General features: G+C 42.3%; 1 protein-coding gene across 2 annotated transcripts in view; it reads right to left on the bottom strand.

The window, feature by feature from the left end:
- ctdspla (CTD (carboxy-terminal domain, RNA polymerase II, polypeptide A) small phosphatase-like a) overlaps window positions 1-10,420 on the bottom strand; it is a 42,392-nt gene extending 31,972 nt beyond the window's left edge. For both annotated transcript variants that reach the window (XM_072712160.1, XM_072712167.1), the window contains exons 1-2: window positions 10,326-10,420; window positions 9,618-10,095 (exon numbers count right to left, since the gene is read on the bottom strand). In XM_072712160.1, the coding sequence (XP_072568261.1) occupies window positions 9,618-9,690 (73 nt within the window). In that variant the 5' untranslated portion in view covers window positions 9,691-10,095; window positions 10,326-10,420. The remainder of the gene's footprint in view (window positions 1-9,617; window positions 10,096-10,325) is intronic.
- Window positions 10,421-19,451: the final 9,031 nt, after the last annotated feature.

The following is a 19,451-nucleotide window of genomic DNA, read 5'->3' as shown; positions in this document are numbered from 1 at the left end:
GTACGACCAAGTAACAAGTTAAGAAATGACTTCCCCTCAGCCACAATTCCCTCTAATCGGCATCGGCACGTGGGGCTTTGATTTACCGATTTGTTGATAAACACGGATTTTGAGACGACAGCCTTGTTAACAGCTCACATTTAATTAAACCTGGACGCTAAGATCATGCAGGGAAGTGAGACAGCAACAGAATCCCGCTCTTGCCAGAAACACTTTGTGGGCCTCCTTATTGATTCCAGCACTGAGAGACTTGCAGAAAGTTGTGTCATTACAACATGCTACACCTCCCTCATTCCAGACCTGTGTAGTCACAAAAAAATCCCCCTAAAATCCACATACTTGCAGCCAAAAAAAAAGGAACAAGAAAAGTTGAGGACAACTCCTGAAATGGCCAAAAACCCTGTCATGTTTCGGCATGCGACACACCACTGGCACGGCCCTTTGCTTGGCCAGTGAGAGTCTGTGCTTTGGGGTGTTAGAGAGGGGGTCGACCGCAGCAGTGCAGGAAAACAGGGAGGCCCGTTCAGGGCAGGCATCAGAATCCGCACCCCTACGTGGGCCTCCCTGAACAGCATGCTTTCCAAGACCCAGCCAGACACAGAGCTCGTGAAACACATCCAGGACTGTCCCGTCTTACAGGTGCAGACCTCTGAAAACTACCGCCCTCACAGCCGCAACCATTCCCGAACTCAGTAGGGGTATAGATACCCTGGCCGATTCAGGGGGCCCAGCACTTTACAGGGGCCCTCAAATATGTAAAATTGTGAATTTTATGAGGGCCTGAGGTAACATTTTGTCAGGGGGACCCTGGAATTTCTAGCTACAGTACGCCCATGCAGACGGACACAGCAAAATCACCACCTGCTCAAACAAACAAACATTCAGGCTTCATACCTTGGACTGTAACTGAAGCTAGCTCTCCACCTCCAATGCAGAAATGAAACAAGGCCAGCAACACATAATAAGAAATAAATCCTGCTTTTTGGTATAACCTCAGCTCCTAATATGCAACAGCAGGGTTTCTGACAACATCAATATACCAAAATACAAACCGCAGTGACTCTGCCCAACATAATACTATTAAATGCTTCTTCATGAGGAAGAAATATGGGCCATTGATATACTCATCAACACAGCTTTCTTAGAAGATCTGTGGCAGGTGAGATCTGCTATGAAGATTCAAGATGCTGAGATCATTATCTTCAGGTTTCCCCTAGGACTGTTTACTCATCATTTACTCGTGTGGTTCACTGCAAGAACCTTAACTAACTAAGGAAGTGCGGAAAACATCATTCAGCCAATCACCGAGCCAGTAAAAAGGGTGGTGTGGGGCTCAGCAGGTTAGGCTACTGTGTCTGTGATTGGAAGGCCGCAGGTTCAAATCCCAGGGTAGGCAGAGTGATGTCATTGTTGGGCCCCTCAGCAAGGCCTCTAACCCTCAATTGCCCAGGGACTGTCTGACCCTGCCTTCTCCATTGTGCATTGGATCACTTTGGAAAAACGTGTCTGCAAAATGAATAAGGTTTATAAAAGTTAAAATACCACCTGGCTGCATTCAGCTTTCAATATAAAAGGTGTGGGGAGTATTGAAAATACCAGTTTGGGAAGGATATTCCAGACACATAAGAACAAGAACAAGAATCACTGACTGTCATTCAAGATGGGAAGGAATTATGGAGAAATTAAGAAACGTCCTTCTGGATTCTAGGGCTTTATATGAGTCTACCCAGGTCCTTGTTCCATCACCATTGTTCCACTGGCATTTAAACTGCAAGCAGCACAGCTCAATTTAAGCTGCACCAAAAGTTAATATATTTAGCAGATGCTTTTATCCAATATAACAGACAACTAAGAAAGCAGGATCAGCCAGTCCCTGGAGCAGCTGGGGTTAAGGGCCTTGCTCTTGGGCCCAGTGGTGACATCACTCTGCTAACCACGGGACTCGAACCAACAACCTTCCGACCACAGACACAGCACGCTAACCTGCCAAGTCACACAGTACCCATCAGAGTAAAGCAGCATGTAGCAGCTTCTCTTTACCGACAGGATGTTAGCAGAACGTTGGCTGCTCTGTAGCTGAGCCTCAAAGGAGCATCTCAAGCTGAGTGCAGGTGCAGGAAGGTGATGTCATTCAATCATTAATATTTACATAAATATTACTCCATTAGAGGATTTTTCTTATCTTATTTTTGTTTTCCTCTCAGAAGTCAGCTCTATTAGCAGCTATTGCTTAACTCATAAAACATACAAAGATATTTTAAAAATCTAATATTTTTGCAGTGAACCAAAAAAACTTTTCAAGTTTTTCCTTGAGAAGACAAAAACCTTGGTGCCTCTAAACTGTTCTTTTTTTCATGTATTGTAAAAACACATCAAATATTTATTTATTTTAAAATATGCTTCTGTCTTCGCTATATAAGTCAATACTGGATTGATTCACCTTTAAAGGCTGTGTGTAACGCTGTACCACCTTTTAAATCATCTGGGTGCTGCATTATTCATAGATTGTTTTTGCCTGATTACCAAGCTGGCCGCTACAGTGATCTTTCTGCCATCCATTCTCGCCTGGCTCCAGTGCCGTTCTCTGCCTGGGTCTCTGCAGGATATTCACGTTCTTGTTTCATACCCCAGTGTTCCCCTGACACTTGAGCTCACCGTCCCAGCTTAAAGCACTCTTGCGGAGTGAATCAGGGCTTCCCTGAGGACTTTCCCATGTTTGATTCTGTCCATCTTATCCACGATCCATTCAACCTTCCTAAATCTTGCCAATGAGGGGGATCTTCATGATAAAATGTTGCCAAATACTGTTAGAAGTGGTATTATCAGGGGTGATTCAGCTGGGGCAGGTGCACATGTGACCCTCTCCCTGTATGCTACCTAGGTGACAGACAGACAGATGGATAGATTCCCACAGGATAATTTGGAGCTGAAGTATACAACAAAAACAATTCCTATTCCAGATGCCTCCAAATTTTCCTCCATATTTTCAGTACTACATGCCTTCACAAATTCATAGGGAGATAGATAGACAGACAGACTTTATTAATCCCTCGGGAAGGTTCCTCCAGGAAATTCAGTTTCTAGCAGCAACAATACACCGGCCTAATAGTACAATTCACAAGTTTTTTGGCTTCTATCCAGAAATTGCTTCCTTCTTGTCCTTCTCCCACGTTGGCCAGGCATTTCCAGCACGCTACCGATCGTTAGCACATTGATACTTGACCCAGACTTATTTGAGGAGGTCTCTGTCGAACTCACTTCTTGCCAGCTGCTCGGCTTCGGAGAAAGACACAGACTTCTCCTGTTTTGGGTGGTGCTGTATACATTCCACATCTCACATCATCAGACCGAGTGTTTTCCAAGGAATATTCCATTGCCTGAAATGTGCAGACGACCCTCCCTTTCACAGTCTCACCCAGAATTCAGTATGAATGTTTCAGGATTGGTATCGTTCCTCTAATAAAGTCAACAACATTCATCGTGCATGCAGCTTACTTTCCAGCAGGGGGGTAGCTAGAAATTCTGGGCCCCCACACAAAATGTCACCTTGAGTGCCCCACCCAATAAAATTTATAATGTCATATACTCCAGGGCCCCTGTGCAATGCTGGACCTCGTGAATCTGCCAGGGTACCCATGCCTCTACTACACTGCATTCTGTCTGCAGTTAGACACACAGCAGTGTGTGTAAATCATTTAAAAAGTGCATTGTTCCTGTAGGCACTGTGTTCACCACACCTGGATAATTACCGAAACAAATTATGTGAAGATCTCCATCCCTGTCTCTCCCATGGGACTTAGGCACCATATTTTAATCAGACAAATGGTTAATCTGCATGTTGTATTCCGGTCATCATTCTTCTAACACGATGCTTAAAGAAAGCACTCCAGAGCTTTCATTGTGGTGCGCATTCTTGTTAAAAGAGAAAGAGAGGGCACCATGGGGACACAATCAGTGAAGGAGCCTTCCCTGAGTCCAGGCCAACCCTACAGCTTATACTGTGATTTGGATGCAACCCAGGGATTGTGACTGGGAGTCCTGGAGGGATTCATTAAGTCACAGTAACTCAACCAGTTATTGTATGAGTTCTTCCCGCGCCTGGTCGGGAGCTTGCTGGTTGCTTCCATGGTTTTTTATTCTCCGGGCCCATCACTCCTTCACAGCGTTCCTCAATCCAGTCCTGGGGGGGGGGTTCTGTGGCAGCTTTAATGCCATTAAAATGTCATTGTCATGTCGAACAAAGGTGATGGACTGCCCACGTCACTCTTACGTGTCATTCAACCCAGACAGTCCACTCTTTTACTCTCTCCCAGCTCCCAACACACCTGAACCAAACAAACAATGAAGAACAAACCAAACAAAGAAGAAGACCAAATACCTGGTACAGATTTGTTGGGAGCTGGGAGGGAGCAAAAATGTGGACTGGCTGGGGGTCCCTCAGGACTGGGTTGGGTTAATAAGACTGAGTGGAGGCAAAGTCACATACTCTTTAAGGAGATCGATACAGAGAGAAGCTGACAGTTAATAAATTGGTGTGATGTGTATCTGGCGCGGTGTATAGAGTGTTTGCAGGAAAGCCAGCTGGCCCAGAGGACAGAAACGCATCACGCAGAGAATTTGGGGGAAAAAATGGGCTTTGTTATTTGTGGTTTCTCTGTTCATGGGTGTAGAAAGACTAGAGAAGGGAGAGGAGACTCCACGACTTTAACAAGGACAAACAAAACCATCCTCTGTGGCAGAGTTTCACAGCCTAGTCCTTGGGGGGGTCCCCAGACGATCTATACACATCTGTAGCAGGTATTCAGTGGTCTTGATTGTCTGGTTTGGGGGTCCCTAAGGACTACTCTGTGGCATATGAAAAGATGTTATTTCAGAGAGGACCAGGAACACCAAAACGACTGAGCGCAGGGGACCAAGACAGTCATAAACCTCAAACAACTGTCTGCTTATGGGGGGACATACAGCGAAAATGATTTCCTGAGAGGGCGGAAAATTGACACGAGTTGCCATTACCTGACAGTCCACTTCGGACGGACGCTGACTCCTACCAAGCCTCCGAATGGAGTTTTTCGTTTTTTTAAATAGTTTTGAATAGAAGTTGTAGAATAACCCTATGCATTTTATTTACCAGATGCTGTTATCCAAAGCTCCATACATTTTTTAAGAAAACAGGGTCAACCAGTCCCTTTGAGCAAGGTCCCAATGATGACATCACTGTGCCGATCCTGGGATTTGATCCCAATGATGACATCACTGTGCCGATCCTGGGTTTTGAACCAGCGACCTTCTGGTCACAAGCTCAGCATAGGAAGCTGCTGATTAGCTCCTAAGATGAACACACCTGGCATGTCTGAATAACAAAGTACAAGTGAGGGGTTAAATCTTCCCCTTTCCTTACTATATAAGGGTTTCTATGGGTTACTTCCCACAGCTAAGGTGAGCTTCTGATAAAATCATCATCTCTATCTCACTTCTCCTCTGACAGGAGGGTGGGGGGGTTCTGTGGCAGCTTTAATGCCATTAAAATGTCATTGTCATGTCGAACAAAGGTGATGGACTGCCCACGTCACTCTTACGTGTCATTCAACCAAAAAAAAACCAAAACAAAACAAAAAAAAAAAAACGTTTTACTGTCCTAGTTCTGCATTGCTACCAAATCAGGAAATATAACGTTGATTCCCTTCTTTGATTTAATCATACATCTTCCTTAAATTAAGCAGCAGGCATTTAATTTCCCTTAGTCATTACAGATTACTTCCTATTAGTGCTTTTTTTTTGCCTCGTCAGCAAAGTCAAGTTAACGTGCTGTGTCGAAGCTGATGTGATCGGTTTGGCATACCCATTTAAGCTCATTAACCTTACAGTAGAAAGCTGAAAGCAGAATTTAAAAAATGATGGAAAATTAACAAGCCTGACCCTTCCCAACTGAAGATTCTATTGTCTCACTGACAGTCACATGACATCATCGCGAATCACATGAGCCAAGACTAGTAGCCTGGAGTGGAAAGAGAATGCAAGTCCATGAGACAATGAAATCTGCCAGGCAGGGCTAATTTAGCCTGGTGAATAACAGCCATCCATCTTACAGCCAGCAGTACAGGGTCACAGAGTGTATGGGCGCTTATTTCAGGAAGTATATTGGAGAGACGCCGATGCATCATGAGGGTCATGCACTAAGGGCAATATAGAAACACCAATACACTTAACAGCATGTCTTTGGACTGTGGGAGGACGCTGGAGGACCTGGATGAATCCCACAGTGTGGCGAGAAGACACAAACTGCATATGTACATAGTGGGGGTGAGATTCAAACCTACACCACTGGAAGTAGCAGGCAGCAGTGCTTTGCAGTACCAGTGGAAGCCCATGTGGGGTCTGAGGCAAGCTTCACTGCCAGTGCCCACCATCCCAGGCAAAGTGAGATTGGCTTGTTAAACTGGTGCCCCCTCAGATGATGGTACTTAATGGGGTGATCAGCACTGATGCTACCTGTGGCACTAGCATTGTTGCCCAGGAGCAGAACCAAATAGCTCAAATTACTTAGAAGTAATTCACTTCTGTGCAATTTTGTATATTAATGTCGTCGTAGGACACAGCGTGACCATGCCGGGGCTGTACTGAATAGCTCTCCTCCAAATGTAATTTCTTCCTCAGAGTGATGACAGAAGACACTCCTCTCCCTATAATTTCTACCTTCCTGGCATGAAGAGGCATCGAGCAGGAGGGTGACGTAAATGGAAACGGTGACTTTGGTGGTCAGCTCGGACATTCCGAGGATGGAAGCAGGAAATAAAGTAGTGCTTGGACACTGGAAAAAATTAAGAGTGAGATTGCCAGAAGTGTGTTTAGCAATGGGTGGCACTGTGGTTGTGGGGTCAGATCCCATCTCCGGCCCCGTGTCTGGAACTTTCACCCCGTGTTTGAGGGGTTTTCCTCCATATTCCAGTTTCCTCCCACAATCATGCGTCTTACACGAACTGAAGGGGATTTGTGTCCTTGTTTAGACATGAATATAGACCCCCTGCCTTGTACTCTGTGCTTCCTGGGATAGGATCTGTACTGTGACCTTGTACTGGATAAGGTAATATGGAAGATGGATGGATACATAGATGCAGGGTCACACAAAGACATGGTCAGGCCCCTGAAAAAGTCCAGTAAATGCTTCCCCATTATGGGCCACCCTGCAAATTTGAGAACCAGTTTACATATGAAGGGACTGTCCAATAGCTTGAGTGTCGTCATCACCTGACTTCCATACACATTGTTCATAAGCTGTCACTATATTAACAAAATCTTATGCCCCCCCTGGTCGTAACTGATGGATTTGCACGAACTAAACATTCAGACACAACCCCCCTCCCCAACTATGAATTTTACTGCTGCATTATCATCACCAGAAATGGTCTGACAGTATGAACATAGTCTAAAGCATCAATCTGTACAAAAGCTGGCATTGAAGAAGAGTACGTGGGCGTGTAATATTATGTAAGAGTTAATATTAGTTAGAGACATGGTTCTGCAAAGTGAAAGTAGCGTTAGCGATCTTTGAAAAACAATCAATCCCTAGGCTTTGAGCATGCAAGCAAACCCTAACAATTAGTGTAGTTCAGGTCAGCGCCCTCTGCTGACATTATGTAAACACAGACATTTTGCAATGTTACCAAAGCAGAATGAAATATCTATCGCTTCTCCATAACAGAGGATGTAACATCCATAACATCTCCTGCTGTTCGTATGACAAAAAATAAATGTTTCCATAGTGACCATTTTTGAATGTAGTCAAGTCTTTTGTTTAAAAATCACTTCAAGTACTTGTCTAAGAACCCGAACTTTAGAGGTATATCATTTCTCTAGCTGATTCTGAGATCTCTCAAAACGCTTGCTCATTTCCGTCATATCCCTTTAGACTCCATTTATGTTCTAGTATGTTACTGTTACTACACTAGTATGCGTTACAGTGACTGCCATAATTATATTTACAAAACATTTTACATTTTATTCTCTAATTTTCAGATTTGAGCACAAAAGTATCTACACCTCAGATTAAATATAAAATTATGTAATTTCCCTTAAACTCTAAATGTAGCATGCTTCTCACTCACCGCACAGCGGGTGAAGGGGACTCTTACTAAAACAAAGATCTCAGCCTTTCCAGGAGGGAGAAAAAACACAGCCACGTTATAAAGGGAACTAGAGTCAGCATACGAGTCTGACTAAGAATTGTATTCCAAATGATTGCATTGACACTGGAATGATGACGACAAGCTGCCCACTGGGTCAGTAGAGGCAGAGAGACCTTACCTGCCAGTACCTGTTGGCCATTTGGGTCTCACACAGACCCCAGTTCTAATCTGTTGTATGTGCTTTAACATGCTACTTTATACCATCCACTGCAAAACATCAACATCGCCATTTAGCCAAAAAACTCGTGCTAAAACCAAAATATTTTGAACTATTATTGTTCGCATGATATTAATAATTTGATTAAGGACATAACAGGACCAAAGTTGTTTAAAAAAAAATGTAAGGATTAAATAATAATAATAACAACAATAATACTATACTACTACCACTGCTACTAAAAATACTACAATAGTAATATCTAATAAAAGCCATATTTTCACTGTTAAATGCCTCACTCTACATACTAGGCAACAGTTGTATAGGCAATATTAGACTTATTTATAAATAAAGAGATGCAAGTGTGTAGTGTGTGCTGAGTACTTTGCATAAGTCACGGAAGTTTACTGCCAACCTCACTAAATTAGCAGAGCTGCGAAAAACAACCTAGAAGCTCGCTTTGCATAATGTCTCCAGTGATAAACCCACAACACAGTACGGACTTATAATTTTGTGTGATTTATAACAGGCTACGACGGCAATTTAGTATAATAATAAAGCCTGTCTAGTCGACAGAGCTGTATTTAGCCCTGGTGATTTAACTATATAGTGTTTTTATTTTACATAATGTTATCTCTGCGCTGTAACGAAGACCGTAAGGATTTATTTACACGGCAAAGATAACGTCAAGTTCAGCACATGAGGCAATCACACACCAGGTTTTATATTCGGTTATATATTTGGAACTATCTGGACGTCTAATTTGTCGTGTAAAGCCAATCACCCAGCCATCTGCGGGTATTTCACAACTCCGAAATTAAACCGTTTAGCAAATAGTACCCACATACAACCATACCAGCTTATGAACTCTAACGGGATTTAAAAAATAAAATAAAAATGGCAATTTGACGAAGTAACTGACCAGATAGAGGTCAAGTATTATCTTAAGAACCTGAAAGTGACAAGTTGGCTCTTCGATCGTCGGGTAAAACCACCATGCAAGCGACCTTTCCAAATGTTAGCCATAAGAACGATGACAGCTCTGCAACCCTTCCTTACTATCCTAAGTATTTATGATTTATTATTATATAATTTCTTCAGCGACTGGCCAAACACGTGTTCCCCGATTTTGTTTTCATCAACACTAAAACGTGATGGCTGGATAGATCACAGGGCTGCATGAAAGACACGGAAGATCAGAAGCGCCAAATTCGCCACAACATCAGAATAATCCAGCACCACATTTTATAGACGTGCAGAACCGTCATGCTGTTTACCTTTCTCCTGATTGCAAGCGATCTCTTCATCCTTTGGGTTGGCGACCTGAGTAATTATGGACGTGCTGTCCATGGAAACGGACGGATTGTTTTTCTTTCCCTCCCTCTCTCACTCACTCACTCACCCTCTTTCACCCCGTTATTTCTCAATGTATGTTTCGCTGGCTGCACCGAGACAGCAGACGGTGAGCGTCGATACTCCTTCAGCCACTACAACAACATTACTGGAGCCGCACCGGGCATTCAGCGCACCGCCGCCGTCTATTATAATATCCGCGTCCTCTGGGCGCGCACACATCGGAATAGGACCACAATAAACCCAAGTAAACAGGAGAAGTGAGCTGCAGAGACTGACGATACAGAGCCAGCCGGTCTTCCTTCAGACTCCAGCGGGGAGGGGGAGGCGCAGCCCCCGCCTCCAGCTCGTCCGGTCGGCGTCCCTGTCAAGGCGTGCAGGTCCCGCACCATCACGGTCGCCCTGTGTGAACGGCGTATGGAGACTGCATTAAACACCACCACTTTAAAAATCCTCGCTGGGTGTGCGTTCACGAACACCTATGTATTATTATTACTTTTTTTTTTTTTTTTTATCCAAACCATCATTGGACAACATCCGTGTGAATTCAGTAGCCTACAGAAACGCAATACACAAACGTATAAATACTGTATATTTCTTTAAAAAAATAATAAACGGCTATAAATAATTACCGTATGAAGAACCGTCGCCCGTCCTATCAGATGAATTGAAAGGAGTATTCGGTACGAGGGACAAACATCGACGGCGTGCCGATACTCTAATTATATTGTTGAACTATTAGGTTAATTAATTAGGCTCTATTCAATGTGAACCCGTACAAATTAAAAAGAATAAAAGCACTGAACTTCTGCAAAAACTCAATCTTTGCGAAGTAACAAGACGTGTTTAGTTTAAAATTAAATGCTAAAATTCCTTTAATCTAATTAAAGATAGAGACTGATACTTAACTGCGTTTTCACAAATATGATAACTGGGTGCTAAAATAGCCCAACCTGAGTTGGCTCCTTGACATCTGTGTGCTTGCAGGGTTGCCAACTCTCACGTTTTCAGACTCTCATACTCAAAACTTGAACTTCAAGGTTGTCAGACTTTGTGACTGTTTAAGGTTTACTCTTCTCTGAAACTTGGTTAATTGTGGCAACATATTTTCTGAAGTTCTCAGTACAAATATTATATTAAGACCTGTTTGTATAAGATAGCTGAAGGCTCAAAAGTAAATAAGTCATTCATTAAACATACTCGAGATGCATTTCATATTTTCTGCCAATAGAACATTTAGCTTGGTATCCAAGCTTGATACTGATGTTAGAATTTAGTGTCAGAGTTGGTTTTCTTTACATCTTTTGTACACCACGTAACCCAACTTTATAGGTAGATAGTCTCCTCTGATGCCCTGTCTCATACTTTGTCAGTTGTGAAATGCAAAAAAGATGGATTCACTGAATTCCCCAAGTCTGATGAATGACTTTATGCCCAAATGAAGTCAAATGTAGTTGTACCACCAGGTCATGTGGAGAAGTCTACGTAACAGACCCTGAATACTCTGTTCTAGCTCCATGCTTATTTGTAAGGGCTGGAGGATATCATTCCTATAACAAATTAGACCTGGATAGACGTACACTTACGTATTATTTTGTGGCTTTCCACACTTCCTCCTTTGAGAGTTTTGGTCCTGGTAGACAGAATAATGATACTTTGTTCATCCCCATGAGGAAATTCTCTTTTTGCCTACTGCATCATTTCCTCCATGAGACACACAGACATATATACAGGTGAGAGCAAACTTGGGATGGAGGGTCACAGCCGATGTACAGCTCCCCTGGAACTAGGGGTTAAGGGCCTTGCTCAAGGGCCCAAAGGACGTGTGACTATTCTGTTGAGGCCGGGGTTCGAAATGGTGCTCTTCCAAACACAGACACAGAGACTTAGCCCACTAAGCCACACAATACTCAGATGCTCGTGACTTTGAAGAAGACTTCCTCCAAGAAGTAAAATATCTGTTCCTCAGAAAAAGACATTGTATTGTTGCAACCTCATATAACGACTTAAGAACAAACAGAACTTAGCTGTCGGGTGCGGAAATGAGATGTTACCATGAACATCTCCTGACACTCTGTGGCTCTACCCCCCAGCAGGCCAGTGGGCTGGAATATTCCAGGACGCCATGCACCATGGATCCACTGGGCTCCTTTTGGAGAAGAAATTATGAGAGTTCAGCCAATAACAGTAAATTTGAGTCTAGATAACATTTGATTGTCACTCTGTGTCCTTGAGTTACTTGCCATTTTCTGGAGGTATATGCTTTTGCCCAAAATCCAAAACAGGAACAATTCCAATGCAACATGCAAAAAATTAACACAGTACATCTAAAAAATACTGAAGCATGGAGTCACATCACCAAAAACCTCACAGGCGCCTACGAATGAACAAGGGACGAGCTGAGAAAATTGAATCACCTCCTCTACCCCTGTCAGTTCCATCTCCATGGAGCACCTTCTCTCCAGATCTCTAATGAAAGCTGTTCAAAGGCCTGGTGAAATATATGGATAACCTCTGTCACAACAAAGAATAGAAGAACTAATTAAAATTAAGACAAGGAACCAACACACTGCAGTACCATTTATTCCTTATAGATAATAATAGTTACCCTGCTGCTGACCTGGGATAGTCTTCCAAGAATTATTTTACCAGCTTGGATAAGATCCATCTGATAAAATCCCTGGCTGATGAGCATCTCTGGAATGAAAGGAGTATTTATCAATTTGTCACTGAATTACAGGAATTTAATCTCATAAGACAAATCGCCAAGATGATCGCCCTCACTATAAAAGCCTGTAACAAACCAAAAACTGAAACCCTTATGCTAACAGAAACTGTCATGTTAAAGTACTCACTGCGACAGCCAGGTGAACAGCTGTTAGTTTGAAGGGAACGTCATTATCCCCTTTGGTTAGGAAATAAGGGCTGCAAAACATTGCAATCTGGGGAAATAAATTTTTAAATAAATTTTTAGCTTTTGCAATTTTGTGATTGATCAGTTGGTCCTCAACACAGAAGCCTTTTGAAGGAAAAATGATAAGGTGACAATGGTACTCACCCTAAGATGGACACCTCCTCCTCATCAGCACCTTGCAACACAGGACTCAGTCATCAGGCAGAAGACCCGGACCCTCACCGTGGAACTCACAGGGCTGACTGCAGCTCACTTATGTCGTTACTGTAGCCTCCTGAACATTCATAGCCGACTAAGCCACTCAGAGTGTTTGCTGTTTGCCGGCCCATTGCTGGATGAGCCGGACAGCGTTAGCATTTTACCTGACGGTCGTCCTGGTGATGCTCTGTCTGCTGGGTTTCACTCTTACTCTCTACTCAGTAATTAGTCGATTGTGATCCATCCAGCCCCTGGGCCAGTCGTGGAGGAGGCAGGGGGGTCATCTGCCTCCAGGCCCATTACAACAGGGTGCCCACAGCGAAATATATCACCCCCCACCCCCAGTGGCAAATTTTACCGGGTACCCCTTTTGGTAACAGTTGATCATACAGAATTTGCAGAGAATCCCCTCCCCCCTGGGTTGGCAAATTTTGCCGCCCTCCCCGCGGTTGGCCAGCCCTATTGTAAGACCCCTCTTCTGCCCCTGACCTGTGCCATGGCAAAATGCCCAACTTCACTAGTCTGTTCAAAAAGTCACATTTGATAAGGCAATTGAAGGAGATTCTGCCATTTACCAAAATCGTAAAACTTACACTTTGAGCTGTTTGAAATGACTGCAGAGGAGCAAACAGCATAATGCAACAGAGCAGAAGTGACCATTTACCAGACGATTGTTGAATGCAGTGAGCTTGGTGACATTCTGAGTGCTGTAGGACATGTACTGCACCATCTTCCCATCTACAAGCTGCAGACACAGAAGAGAGTGTTTCCACTGAATTTCACAAGCCCAATAAATGCCTGCAAACGGACAAAGAGTGACGCTATATTTCTGCTGTCAAACTGGTATAAACTCCACATAACTGAGCAATCTGAGTGGCACCAAACCCTTACCTTGGTGCCTGTGACTTCCTGTAGTATTGTTGCATGTAAGGGAAAGCCCTTCAGAACAAAGAATGAGTGAAGTCCCCAGTCTGTTTCAGTGATAATACAGGTCCTACCTTTGTAATCAGGTGCCTGGTATATGTGATTTTTGCCCTGAGCCACTGATAGTCAGCTCTGAATCATATTAAGCAGCCTTAAGGATTCTAACCCTAAAAAACATTCAATAATAAGTATCCTTTTACTGCGGCCGACCCCTCAATGTACACAGATGAGGACGGTAACATTGTTTCATCCACGAGTTTCCACATACTTGCTTATTCACAACAGGGTCACAATAAACTTATTTCCAGAAGAACATGACACTGGATAGCTATGGGTGCTAATGTCCAAGCTGAAGTCCCTGAGGTTTCAGTATCACCCCCTGAGCTACTCGGATGTTACACATATGTTTTTAGTTTAATACTTTTAATGATGTGAAGTTTTTCCATTACGGTGCAAGTTCAATGGCCACTTCACACTTAGCATGTTGCCATTTTCTCTAGGGGGAGCTTCATGACACCTAGGTCAGGTAATAAACTTGCTGCCTAATATATTGAGAAATCAGAAACTTTTATAGTGTGTATATGAATATATCTGAAACTAGGAAAAAAAATTAAGAAATACTATACTATGTTGGCTAGAAAAATTGTGTTGAAATCCGTAACCTTCACCAGTGGTTCCCTTGCAAGATATGGCAGGAAATGTGGATTAGGACAAATGATGCACCAGGGAACAAGGCAGACATCACGGCTCATCCACAAGACTAAAGCACATTCTGACAGAGCTCTGTTGCAATGACGTAATACAGGAGGAGCAGCTAAATGTATAAAACTTCATAATGAAGTGAAAAATTTGTTTCTGGGAAAATTGACCAAAACAAAGCCAATCTTTCACCTATCCAGACAGTCGTCTCACAAATCCATCCAGCCGTCACCGAACTGCTTATCCTGGTCAAGGTCGTCGGGATAAATGTACCAAATAATATTAATTCATATGGTATGTTTCAGGCATATATAACAGTTTCATCAAGAATTGTATACTAACTTAACTGGACAGCTTCCCCTGAACAGCTCTGTAAATTAACATTTGTCAATGTAATTTGACCTTACATTTACACATCTGAGGGTCTCGCAGATAAATAGCTATTACCTTACAACCTCTGATTAATAGTAGCAGGGCCTTAGTGAAAAGCACCTCTTTTGTCTGAAAATAACATTTGAGGTCTCTGTCAATGCACCATCTGTGCGTCAGAAGTCATGGTGGGCGTCACTTTGATACTTTAGTTGAAGGAGATGCTGTATCGTAGCTGCAGAGGTCACATTTTATGGAGGCCTGTAATTGTTCAAGTGTCTTCAGCTCTGCACACCATATTTTCCGCAGGCTTGTTTTTCGTGTAATCTGATGATTAATCATCCACAATATCCCAGGAAGGGCAGCATAGTCTGCCGCACAACTCCAGGCCTGATCCTGGGCCTGGCTGTCTGTGTGTGGATGTTCTCCCCATGTTTGTGTGAGTTTCCCGGTGTTGGCACTATGGGGGGGTAGGGGGCATGGGGGGTGGCTAGCCCAGTTAAATGACCACCTGGTCCCCCTCCCCCCCACAAAAAAATGTAAAAAAAAAATTAAAAATCACCCAAAGGTGCTCAAAAAGGTTAGGCTAAGGGTTGTGGCTACAACAGCCCACAGACTGCCATTTCACCCCAAGAAAATCATAGGCCTGCCCGTCAGATTTGTTTGTTCTGTTTTAACCATCACATTTAAAAAACTAAAATTACATAATAATAATAAACCTTAAAAGACAGAAGTTTTATTGCAATGACACAAATATGCCAGTGCTATCAAGAAAATCATCCACCAGCACAGTCAGTAACTACCGTCTTCATTTTCCAGCTATCTGCTTGTAAACCCTTACAACCCAAAGAATTCCTCTGTGGTGCTGTTGTGGTTCTTTAAAGTTGATGGTTGCTATGGTAAAACCAATGAATATTCATGAAGTTTGTCCCATGTGTCAGCGCTCTGCTAGCAGGGCTACAATTAAAAGCCCCGGTACATTGAAATTTTAAATGCATGAGGGTATTCTCCTTTTTTTACATCTTCTTCCAACATCGAATGTCAGCCATTTTATTTACATTTTATTTTTTGAGCACTTATGGGGAAATAAAGACCTTGAAAGAGCTGGCAGTCCTCAGTTTTGGTTTAAATATCACAATGTACACAGCAGCCTGGGGAAAGGCAGCAGACGAGGTGGCTTGAGAAAATGCCGATCATTCGTGTGCACAGCCCATGCGGACTTTCAGTCTCATGACGTCAGCAGATAACATTTTTTACAAAAACAAAAGGATGACTCTTTGATCACGATGCATTTAATATGGTCTAATGCAGTATTCTGGGCAAAATTCCTCTTTGATGTTTTTCCTGCCTACCTTAAAAGGTACTTAATGTAATGTACTTATTTGATTTTATTTGCTAAATGAAGGGTAACAAGTAAGACTATCTTAAGGGAACTACTTAAGTGGGTTTATTCAAAGAGACATTGAAATATTAGCATGCAGTATTAAATATAGCATTAATAATAATAATAATAATAATAATAATAATAATAAAGATTGACAGTGATTTTAGGACACCTTTTAGGACACTCAAGGTCATATTGCAAAGAATGAAAACAATGACACACAATGACACCAATAACATCCGACATGACAAAGCAATAAATCATGAGCTTTCAAGTAAATGGACTCAGGATGAGTATGCCAGCCTAAAAAGATGAGCTTTGCATTGATAAACCCCTTTGCATCCCAGGATTCTCACAGAACTGTCCTAGCTTGACAGACCTTTTGGCTTCTCTAAGTCAAGAATAACTAATCCATCACCGGCGTAAACTCAATCTGCCACTCAGCAACGGTGACAGTGACACACCAAGATGTCTTACCTGCTGTTTCTTCCTTGCTGTGCTCAAAACTGACTGCTTTCAGATAAAATACTTACATGTTAAGAATAGTATGACCTTGTGGCATTAACTGTGTCACTGCACTGAAACATCAGGTAAGATCTACATCACTGGAGAGGAGAATTTGCTGATAATTATGGAAAGTGTTTGTTAAAAATGCAAATATTTCTTCCCCGTACCTTTGAGTTCCAGGCAGGTAAAAGGAAAATCCCCCAGCAGAAATGGTGTACGGACAAAAACAACCTTGTGTAGCCATTTCAGACCTGGAAGTAATACATGTGTCTTATTCCTTCTTTCACCCACTGGGACGAGTGACCAACAGGAAATCGTATTCCACTGGAAGCTTCCCAGAAGTAATAATGACTGTGTCCTTGTATTGTTGCTCAAAAAAAAAATAAACTTCATATATCCTATAAATCAAATGCTACTAACATATATCCTCCTGAGACCCAAGGAAAAAAGTGTCCTTCAATTTTAGGTTATTTGTCTTTGGGGGAAATAAGACATCTTACAATTGAGATTTTTTTCAAATTTGTTTTTATTTTTAATTTCACAGCATGTCCTCTTTAGTGTACAACAGGAATAAATACGTTTCCTTACATCAGTGAAAAGATAGATGCAAAAACAAAATGTCCACTACAATGGACATAAATGAATGGGTGGGGTCTCAGGAGGATATTGGCCAGTAAAACAGCCTTTTTTTCTAAAGCATGTTAAATCTGTTTCATTTTCACTTTTTACATCTTACATAACATTTGATTAATTTTGATACATATGTATATATGTTTTTGCGAGAGTGGGGTCAGACAGTCCTTGGAGCAATTGGAAGTTAGGGGCCTTGCTGAAGGACCCGACGGTGGCATCACCCTACCGACCCTGATTTGAACCAGAGACCTTCCCTTCATGGCTGCAGTGCCCTACCCTGCAGAACCGCAAGCCGTCCCACACTGGCACATCAGTCCTAATTATGAAAAACTACTTTGATTCTCTCCATTATTATCAATACCTAAATACCTTCTGCTTATAGCACATTTTCCTGCATATATAGCTGAGAGAGAAACATTTAATCATGAACTGCACTCAAAGAGATTTAAGGATGCACAAGCACTGCCTGTTACATCCAATGGGAAAGCGTGGCTTGCACGTTTATATGACAGTGTAGGATAAGGAGGACACTCTGCACACCGCCCAGCGATGCTGGTGACCCCCTGGCCACGTACCCAGAGATCCCGGCCTGATCCTAACGCCTGTTGAGGGGCAGGGAGCAGTGCCACGGGTGGCTGCTATATTTAGGTCTGACTCAGCCTTGCCGAAAAATGTAGACAGGAAGTGCAGATGGTGGAGTGAGAGAGACACAGTGGCCATTATATAGCTGCCCTATAGCTTTCCATACATATTCTCGTCACACTCCCCAAATGACGGTCTCAAAAACTCTTTTGCTGCAAAATCTCACCGCACATCTTTTTTGAGTTTAATAACTGTAAACATCAATAATTCACATTTATTTAATTAATTGCCAAAGTAATATACATATTTTTTTGAGGAAACAGCTGAGGTTTAAGGCTAAGGGCCTTACGCATAGGCCCAACAGTGAAATCACTTAGTCAACCCTGTGATTTGAATGAATAACCTTCTGATCACAGGCACAGCTCCCTAACCTGCTAATTCACACACATCAAGCATTTGCCCTTAAACCTTAATTCAAAACCAATAAAATCTTATAAAGTCTAACGGAACCTTAAATGTCTTTTTAACATAGACGGAAAAACAAATAGGGAAATACAACACCAGGTGATTTTTATTTCCATATGCTGTGAGTTGGGGAAACACACACACACACACACACACACACACACTACTTTCCTAATGTTCATAACCCAAAACACCTACAAAGAAATTCATCCATCCAGGCATTTTCCGTATCTACTTATCCAGTGAGTGGTCACAGCGCAAATGCATAACCTAAATATCTGTATTTGATTTTTTCAGAGTGAGAAACTGCACCACAGAAAGTTAAGTAAACATTATATCAAGTGAATGTTTCCCTCACGTAATTCCTTCCACACATAGACTCAATTACAAAGTATGAAGCACATAAATCCATTTAATGGACTGCGCCACAATCAGCGAGCTGGAGGATTTATGGAGGTGGACATCGTAAAATAATGAAAGGCAAATGGCAGCATAAGTGCATGGCTACTACAGTCCAGATTTGTGTTTGCTACTTACATGTCAAAAGTCAGGTGCACACGGTGCATGAAACAGGGGGTTGGTGGCTACTTTTGAAAGAAAAAATTCCCTACAAATAACACAAACCAATTAATCTTTACTAACAAAAGGCTGAATTACATCCATGTTTTGGAAAACAAAGGGTTAAATCAAAGTGTTCCAAAGCAGACAGACAAGTGGATTAAATGCCCCCCTTGTTCAGACGTGTTGCACAGCCCATGCAGACACAATTTCTTAAATAAGCTCACAGACATTTTTCCTCAATATACGGAATGTCGGTTGGTCTATTGAGTCTTTTTCCATTATTCCCACAACAGTCATCTATGCTCTGTCTATTAATATAATTAATTGATGTTAAAAATTAAAAAATGACCCACAGCCTATAGGATTTGTGTCATTGCATATCATCACAGATTCAACTGCATTATTCCACTGCAAGACTGGACTGGTTTTACAGTGCACTTAATTCACCATCATCTACACTTCTACATCAACACAAAATACATTAGGGGCCAAAATTGTGGAAACACTTGCAATTTTTATAGA

The sequence above is a fragment of the Paramormyrops kingsleyae genome, chromosome 1 (assembly GCF_048594095.1).
Source record: "Paramormyrops kingsleyae isolate MSU_618 chromosome 1, PKINGS_0.4, whole genome shotgun sequence".
Taxonomy (NCBI): domain Eukaryota; kingdom Metazoa; phylum Chordata; class Actinopteri; order Osteoglossiformes; family Mormyridae; genus Paramormyrops; species Paramormyrops kingsleyae.
This window is presented reverse-complemented; position numbering and strand designations above follow the sequence as displayed.